Genomic DNA, 9249 nt, shown 5'->3' with positions numbered 1-9249 from the left:
TTCCTGCTGTTTCACATTAGCCTGCAAGCTTTCATTAATTTTCTCCTGCAGCTTGCTTAAAAAAAAACCAAAAAAACCCAAAAAACCCCAGTAGCTTGTGTTACCAGGCTTGATGGATCTTTAATAGACTTCCCACAAAACCAACATTTGACCATTCTTGCTTTGACCTAGAGAAAAAAGCTTTGTGTTTCATTGTTTGTATGCAGATTTTCTATGTTTTTGATGTATTTATTTTTTTTCCTCTGGCAGAGCTTTTAATCTTTTAAGTGTGTCATAAACTGCCATCTCAGCTGAAGAGAAGCGAGTGTTAAGTCTTGAGCAGGTCTCCTTTCCCCTTTATGCCTACTAGTCATTGTAGTTGAAGGTTAAAATCTGGCATTTAATTTTTCTTTAAATAGTCTATATACTGAAAGTAGTGACAAGACTCTGAGGAGGCAGAGGTGTTTTTAAGCTCTTGTAACTCTCCATTATTTCCTTCTCTCATGTTACTAATATTCTCTGACAGTCTATCACTACAGGTAATAAGAGAACGTGTATGTACACCTCTTGGTTCTGCTTCCTCATTTTCCTTTAATTGTGTTTATTTTGAAGTAAACTGAACCTAGTCTGAAGAAAGATACTGTTCTTAATTCTTTCTGATAATGGTTTATGAAAATACAGATATCCTGTGATAATTCTTATCTATAAATCCATAATGGACTGATTTTTTGGTGGTTTTTTGTTTGTTGGGTTTTTTTGAATGTATGACCTCTGGCTACAGTAAGTTTTCCACAGCAAGTAGAAGATTTGTTTATTTTTCAAGTCTATCCCTGGCCTGCAGTTTTGACTGCTGAATAGTGTTAAACCAAAAACTCTCCACTTCTTTGGCTGCAGGAGTCTTCATTTCTTAGTTGGGCAGGGTACATTTTGTTCTTCCTCTGCAAGTTTTTGTTGTGCTCTGTGTGTCTATGTGCCTTATCCTCGCCTCTTTTTTTTTCGAAAAAGGCAGTCAGAGGTTGACTTCATTGAAAACAAAGAGCTGGACTCGGCAGCAACAAGCTGTGCCTGCGGGTGTCAGTTGGAAAAGCCCTTGGACGCTCCGTTTTTTGGGGCAGCTGGCTGGCAGCTTCCTGGCTTCTTTATAGTCTTGGTGGTGCCAGTTTTGTATGTGATAAAAGCCACTTTCGGTGGAACAGCCTTAACTGTATTCCTCTTTTTCTGTAGAAAATAATTCAGCGTCCCAAGCCCAAAAGTGATGAACTGTAGACATCTTTGTGGTTTTTATATTTATGGAAAATAAAAATGTCACATTTTACTTATTCATGTATGTAGCGCACAGAAGTCAGGAAGCACAGTTTTGCCCACAGTTGCCACTGGCTCTGGGTGCACTTTCTACCTCTGCCGTCTTGCTGGCTGGCTAGGAACATGAGAAATTGAGTAGAGATAGTCTGTAAATGTCAGAGTCCTCTGTGAGAGGCCACCCTGGAAGATAGTTGATTTTCACGACAGTAGTGTTAAAGATCCGTAAAATTAATGTGGTTTAAAAAAAATACATATATAGCATTGTGCAAGTAAACGATAATGACTGTGAATCGTGGGGTTTTTTGAGCACAGTTGTTTCTAATAAGAATCAGGCAGTTTTTCTGAAGTACGTGGATACATCATGTGCATGTTACAGAAATCTGAAGTCCTAAAATTATAAATAGAGAAGTTTTTGTATGCATTGCAAGTGGTGTTGAGGTGCTGTGAGAGGACCTCCTATATCTGTAATGTGGGTGGGAGTGGGTTTGATTGTGCCTCTCAGATTGTGTCCAGGTTTCTGATTTGATTATGTGTGTGTTCCTGAAAGAATAAACAAACATAACTTTTTTTGGGCAAAATAAACATGTTTCTCTTAAATCTTTCTATTTCCTAAAGAAGAGGAGAAAAAGGAGGCTCCCATGGCTGAAGGGGAGGAGGAGGAAGACGACAGCGATGACGATGGAGAACCAATTGCAGAATTCAGATTTGTACCTAGCGACAAATCAGCCTGTAAGTGAAGAGGGAAATCCCAGTTTAGCTTAAAGTCCTGGCTATATGTGGAAGACACAGGGGTATAGAGCTGTAAGTGATGTGATCCTTTAGCGTCCCTCTCTAATTACTTCATTTCTGTGTGCTAAGAGCAAAGCAAATTGTTTTCTTTTGCTTGAAACTGAAATATTTCAAGCAGCCACTGTCAGGGAAAATTCCAGTGCTTCCAAATAGAGACTTCTAAGTATAAATACGTGACACAGATAATCTTATCTCTATACATTTGCAGATAACTTGTATGGGAAACATCTTTTTAATTACAAATTCAGTGATACTTGAGTCAGCAAGTTTCATTAGGAACATGCTGATGTCCAGACACTACCGCTGGAAAGCAGTCATATCCCATCCGGCAGGGAGCTTACAGTTGGATCCAAGTTCTAAGAATCTTACGTATTTGACGCTGCAGGGGTCCTGTAGTGGGTAACCACAGACTGAATTGTCCAGAGATAAGCCTTTGCCATCGATGAAATAACGGAACAGTGCTGTTAAAAGGATAAAGCACCAGGCTGGCTCTTGGAAACCTGGTTTGTTTCTTGCATCACTGCTGGCATTGATGTTTTCAAATATGAATTCAGTGGTGATTCTCATAAAGAAATAGTCTCAATCTCTCTGCTTGCTTAAGCCCAGGATTTCTTGCCTGTTGTTGTGGGATATTGGTGGAGAAACGAGGGAGGTTTTTCTTGACCTCTGCAACTCCTGACCACCCTCATGTATTTTGGGAAATGCTGCCTCTAGTATCCCTGTGTTCTCTGGTTGTGGCTGTGCAGGACCAAAAAATTGGTTGTAAATCATCAGCTCTTTCCTTAAATTTCCTAACCTTGAAGCATTGGCTTCTTGGTTTGTGATGCATGAAAATGGACAAGGTATTAAGATACAGTTTAAGGAGCCGCTTCTAACAGCGTCTTAGCTGAAGTTGCCCTTTTCCAGCTGGGATGGGAGCGTGACTGCACAAGCATGGTTCCTGGGAGTCCTGGCCTTGGCTGGTGGGAGATTTGCAGTTCATGGCAGCCAACGGAAAACACTGGAAGTTAACTATTAGCATCTTTTTTAAAATTTTTTTTTGGCTGCTTGCCCAGAAGATAATTCTGTTTTGTTCATACAGTGGAAGCTATGTTTTCAGCAATGTGTGAATGCCAAGCTCTGCACCCAGACCCAGATGATGAAGATTCAGACAACGATTATGAAGGGGAGGAGTACGATGTTGAGGCTCACGGTTCGTAACGGTTGTTTCTTTTGAAATACCTACCAGCACTTGGATACCTGGAACTTCTCCTACGGTACCTGTCGTGAGAATGGTTTGGTCTGTTAAGAAGTTCCTTGCTTATTAATCATCTTGCTGAAACATTCTTTATGCCACAGGCACAGTATAAAAACCTCAGAAATCTGCAGAAAATCTGTAGTTTAGCTCTCACAAATCACTGAAACTCAGAAAAAACATTGTTCTCATTCTGAAAAGCCCCAAGATGCAAGTATGAGCCTTTCCTGTTCCCAGTGGATGTGCTAGCACAAGTTCAGTGCCATTACTGTGGCATGGGCAGTTCACATCACTGTGTATACTCGTAACTGATAGAAGCATCCTTTTAATCTCAGTCAGTTAATCTGAGCATAATTTGTCTATGTAATAGACAAATATTGTTGTCCTATATAATATAACTTCTAAGAAAGATGGGGCAGACTTTTTAAGCAGGGCCTGTTGAGATAAGACAAGGGGTAATGGTTGTAAACTAAAAGAGGGCAGACTTAGACTAGTTCTAAGGAAGAAGTTTTTGACAATGAGGGTGGTGAACCACTGGCCCTGGTTGCCCAGAGAGGTGGTCGATGCCCCATCCCTGGGAACATCCCAGGCTCTGAGCAACCTGCTCTAGTTGAAGATGACCCTGGTCATGGCAGGGGGTTGGACTAGGCAGCCTTGAAAGGTCCCTTCCAACCCAAACTATTCTACGAGTCTATTCCTCCTGCTTGCTGCAGGCTCCTAAAATGAGGTCTGATAAACATGAACTTGTTTTTGCAGAGCTAGAACAAGGTGACATCCCAACCTTTTACACTTACGAAGAAGGATTGTCGCATTTAACTGCAGAAGGTCAGGCCACTCTGGAGAGGTTAGAAGGCATGTTAGCCCAGTCTGTCAGCAGTCAGTACAACATGGCTGGAGTGAGAACAGAAGACTCGATAAGGGAGTTTGAAGGTAAGAAATCCTTTTCTATACTATCCTATAGACAGTATAGAATCTTATACTTTTCTAAAGTATATATGAAAGCAGTGGTTCTCAAGTCTGGCTAATCCACAGACAGCAGCACTGAGCAAGTATCGTGTTGTGGGTGATACCTTACCATGCTGTATGCATCAACAGCTGTTTTATCTTTGTTCCCAACCACAGGTTGTAAAAAAGCCTGTGGTCCTGCCGGCAACACGGTGCCTTCTGTGGATTGAGGGTTACTGTGTTTGCAGAGTGAGGACCACTGCGTTAAGAATTCTTGATTCTTACTGGTATGGTTTCCTGGAATAGTGGTAGGGTAAAGTTAATTTAGGATTTAAAAAAAAAAATAAACTTCTCAGCCTACACTAGGATTAGGAAGCAGTTTCCACTCTAAACAGGTAATAGTTTGTTTTTTTTTTAATACCCTAAATTGTAAGTTAATGATTCTCTTTATAGAGTTCAGTGTGAATTCAGAATCATTGAAATACACTGGAACAGATTTAAAATAAAATAAATCTACTTTTATGAAAGATGCTGACTCTTAATGTTCAAACGTATTTAAGGAGTAAAGCTTCTTTTTGTCAGGAAAAAAAAACCCCAGTCTCCCAAATCTTACCTTTTCTGCATGCTGTTTTCACTGGAGCAATATATTACTTGGGAGAAGAACAAAGAAGTAGTTTAGTAGTCTGTCATCATTTTTTGATACAAATTGCAGTGTTTTAGTGTATGGCCTGATGTTTTTGAAGGATGAAAAGTGATGCAGCTGTTGTGAATTTCTAGCTATCAGCTTGCCTAGAATAGGCAACAGAACAATAACTAATCCATTCTCATCCACATGGGTGATTTTTTTAATCTCTTTTTTCTGTCAGTTGTTTACAGGTTCTCTTTGCTGCACAACTTTGAATAAATGTATATAATGTAAAGATAACCTTGGGTGATATACTCGTGTTTTAGCAGTTCCCTTCATTTGAAAATTTTGTCAGGTTTCTGAAACCCAAAATTTTGAAAATTAAAATAAATTGAACAGCAAGTATGTCATGTATCTCAAAGCCATCGTCATCAGTTTTATGTGCCTTCATATAATTTTATTTGCTACAGTACTGCTTCTTGGTTTGCTACAATTATTAATAACCCCAGGGCTGCTCAGTTTCAGAATTCTGTTATTTTTTGACATTGTAGCACTGAGTGGTTGTTCCTTTTTTCAATTTGATTGCTGAGAGTGGTTTCGGAAGAGGATCCAACCTCCTTCTGTTAGAGCGTAACAAAAGCTCTTAAAAGGAATCATGCCATTTGTTGCACCAAAACTTAATTTAAAAAATGAAATAGTTTAAATCTGGTATTTAAGTCTTTTAATACAATAGGGTGAGACAACGTTGTAGGAAGCGGTGACATCTTTAAGTGACCGACTGATAAAGCTGGTACAAAACCACAAACTTGTGAGCACAGCAGTTGCCTTAGGCTGCTTTCAGCAGTTGCACAAAGGAGTTTTCTATTTTGGACATCTCTTGTCAACAGAGGGCACTCGCTCTCTTTCGTGTGATACCATCACCTGCTTGCGAGCCTGCGGCATTACATAGTGTTGGCTGTTTTGTTTTGTTTTGTTTTTTTTCCAGATGGGATGGAGGTTGACGTAGCACCAGTAGTTGCGGGGCAGTTTGAAGACGCCGAAGTCGATCACTGAGGAGGATGTATGCTGCTGTAAGTTCTTCTGTCTTCCAATGCCAGTGCTTTTCAGTCCTGCACAGCCTTCCGTCTCTGTAATTTGTGTAATGCAGATGATCCCAGATCTCCTAGAGGAAATATCTTGTGCTATCAGGACGATGGTGATTTAGAGAAGGAAAAGGTAGCTGTAGATATCACAAGTATGGAAAGGTGATCTGTTCAAAATTGCCTGTCAGCATAAACCATTGTGCTGCGTGGGTAACCTATGTGGACGTGCCTGTCTGGAAGACAGGACAGCCGTTTGGTAAATTAAGAATTGTCTGATCTCAGAGGCTCTCAGATGCTGATATATGAACACTGGAGCTGTTGCTGGGAAGTTACTGTCCTTAGTATCTGTATTTTCACCCTTAGCATGCAAGATTTCCCAGGCCTTTCAAGGGGGCAGAACACCTCACAGCACTGCGAGTCCATTCCTTCCTTCCCTGTAAGTGGAGCAGGAACAGCTCCTGGTAAAGTTACTGAGCAATCTGGATGGGATTGTCGTCAGAAGTGCGTAACTTGGAGACAGCACCCTGCTTAGGTGGTTGTGCCAGCGTGCCCTCTTGCCTACCATCACCTGCACTGCTTTTCTCCTGTCCGTGGCATTACAAGATGTGCCAGCGTTTCCTCACTGGCTGGTGCTGCGCAGGAGAGGAAGAGCAGCTTAGTTTGGGACTGCATTTGCGGTGATGCACAGGCACAGCGGGGTTGTGATTCCACCTCTGCTTCAGCAGTGCCCGCTAGTGCACAGTTTGCACGTGCACCAGTTCTTCCGCGTGTCTTGGAAGTGAGACTCTTGCTTTAAAGTGAGCACAGAGCTCTCTCACTTGAAATGCTGGAGAAAACAGTTGTGGGACAGACAACTGAGAGCTTGCAGGAGAAAAAAGGAAAGGGGCAGGGAAGGAAACGGCCACAAATAAGAAGATGACATGCTGAAAAAAGTTGATGGAAACAGGTCAGAAGTAGTTGGTTAGGGATTACAGCATCACTGAGAAAGAGGATGGAGTCCTTGAGAAAGGCTGTTGCAGAGGAGTGATGCGTATCTGCTTTCCTCCTGTTACTTATTTTTGTTTCTGTATTTCTGAAATTCTGTTTTTCTGAGATTTCTGATCTCAACCACTGCCACTGGTGCTGAATTAGTATTTATTGTTTGGTGCAAGAGCTCAGACTTTTCTTCAGTTGCTCTTCTTACCGTGGGAAAAACTTTGCAGTACAGAGAAGAATCATTCAAAAAAAAGTCAACATACTGGTTGTAGCTATGACAGTTAACTTATTTGATAATTTTATTATCCCATAATTTAAAGGACATGCTTTAAAACTAAGGAAAACTCTTCAGCTGCAGATGGGGTGACTCTTAGTGAATGGAAGGCTTGGCTGTGGTGATTCCATCTCCAAGATGATTCTGGCCAAAAAAAAAAAAAAAACAAACAAACCCCGAAAAACCAACAAACCTGCAGCTGAAAGTTCAAATTTGAATGCTTGTTGTCCTGGTTTAAACTTGAGCAGGATTAAGGAGTGTTATTGGCTGGTAGCAGATCGCTAAGGAGCCTAAAAGTGCTGGTGGAAGTGCCATTGACTGATTTAGCGAAGTGCAAAATATACCCTGTGAAAAGAAGTTTTGGTCAGTGGAGTTCTTCCTGCTGCTTAGAGGAACTACTACATGCTGTCCACGGTGTGGCAGGTGGCTGTGGGAGATTAAAGCTGTGAGAGGTGATAGGGTAGGGTGTCCTTCTGTCCTGCTTGTGCTGATCAGAGCTGAGGAGCTGATCCCTGTCAGGGCAGATCAAGTGATCTGCACGTGCAGTGTCAAGCGTTGCAGTGATGGTGCTCTGGGTAGCAGTTTGGGAGCTGTGGGTGTGATGGGCCTTTTTTAAGTAAGCACCAGCCTGAGCGTGGTGATGTAATTTAAGTAAGTTCAAAAATCTAGGATACACGGCAGCAATAAACAACTGAAGGTGTGACATGACAAGCTCTTGGAGGTCTGTGCTAATCACCCTGCTAACAAGTTTGAGCATAAGGGCAGCTTGGTTGTACCCTCTGAAAATAGGGGCAGAGAGGAAGCATGCTGTGATCTTCTCAGTACCCTGTGGAGCAGCTCAGCCCTTTTAACTTTCTGAACTTCAGAAACGATCTACGGGAACATCTTGTTTGTTATCCTTTAGAGAGCAACGTGCTGTCCTGCCTCGAAAGCAATGCCCTTGTGGGATGCTCATGTTGCATGTTACTGCTCGTTACCCAAATGAGATGTGACAGTTGCCTGCTGAAGCTCCTGGAAGACTTGCTGACAGTTGATGTGGGACATTTCCACTGGTCTTGTAATAAGCGGTGTTTTGTCTGTCACGTCACGAGGTTGCAGTAATTGTTCTGAAGCAACTGGTGTGTCTGTGCGTGGCGGTGCAGCGGGGTCTTCCAGGGCACAGGCGTGCAACTGCAGACTGTAAGCGCATGCTGTCCTTAGCTGACCTGGGTTGAGAGCTGCTGTCAAAGGCAAAGATGCTCAGCCCTTCTGAAAATTAGCAGGTTTGCAGTAAAAGTGCTGTCCTCTGTGACTGCAAACAACAGATAGCTACTACTTTGTAAAGATTAATAAGCTTTTATTTTAATGCCAATTACGTAAACTTGGTATCTTGTGTCTTTCAGATTCCTCTTGTGGCACTTCCAGAATAAGCTGTAAAACTGAAGGCATTGCAGTGACTATCGGGAGTTAACATTTCTTTTAATGACCTAAGCTTAGACATCTAGGTCTATAAATGCTTTTATAGATGTTTAAAACAGGGTTTGACATTTATGACCACTATGGGGTTATTTAAAAAAACAAAACAAACAAAAAACAATAAAACCTCTTGCATCTAACACTTGAATGGGGCTAATCAGGGGTCATTTCAAAGAAGCCTTTGTAGGAATTCTAGGACTTCAGAAATAGAACTGTAAGTAGAACAGAATTTTAGATTGTTCCTGGAATTTCCATATTTTTGTACCTGTTCATTTGAGTCAGTGCAGTACAATGGAAATAGACATGATACAAAGTTCAACTAAAAGGAAATAGGGTCGGACAAGGATTAAAAGCAAAGCTAAATTTAATGCCCCTCAAGTAACTGGCTTTATCAGTTCAGTGCTATCCCTTTCATTTCTCTGAGAGCAGTTTGGGTGGTAGAGAAGATGGAATACAGTCTGTAAAGTCCTGAAAGAGAGAACTGTTTTGTGTCTTTGTATTAAATGTTAACAACATTGTTAAATAAACTAAGATTTTTGTATCTCACAACCAACTCTGTGTTACAGTTCTCAGTCCTTCACTTCAGCAA

General features: G+C 41.4%; 1 protein-coding gene across 1 annotated transcript in view; it reads left to right on the top strand.

Moving 5' to 3' along the window:
- CLNS1A (chloride channel, nucleotide-sensitive, 1A) overlaps positions 1–8957 on the top strand; it is a gene marked incomplete at its 5' end in the record, with an annotated part of 11681 nt that extends 2724 nt beyond the window's left edge. The window contains 5 exons of the mRNA XM_010285346.1: positions 1897–2010; positions 3152–3262; positions 4061–4234; positions 5860–5944; positions 8588–8957. Coding sequence (XP_010283648.1) covers positions 1897–2010; positions 3152–3262; positions 4061–4234; positions 5860–5927 — 467 coding nt within the window. The remainder of the gene's footprint in view (positions 1–1896; positions 2011–3151; positions 3263–4060; positions 4235–5859; positions 5945–8587) is intronic.
- Positions 8958–9249: the final 292 nt, after the last annotated feature.

This window comes from Phaethon lepturus, unplaced genomic scaffold, assembly GCF_000687285.1.
Source record: "Phaethon lepturus isolate BGI_N335 unplaced genomic scaffold, ASM68728v1 scaffold7394, whole genome shotgun sequence".
NCBI lineage: Eukaryota > Metazoa > Chordata > Aves > Phaethontiformes > Phaethontidae > Phaethon > Phaethon lepturus.
This window is presented reverse-complemented; position numbering and strand designations above follow the sequence as displayed.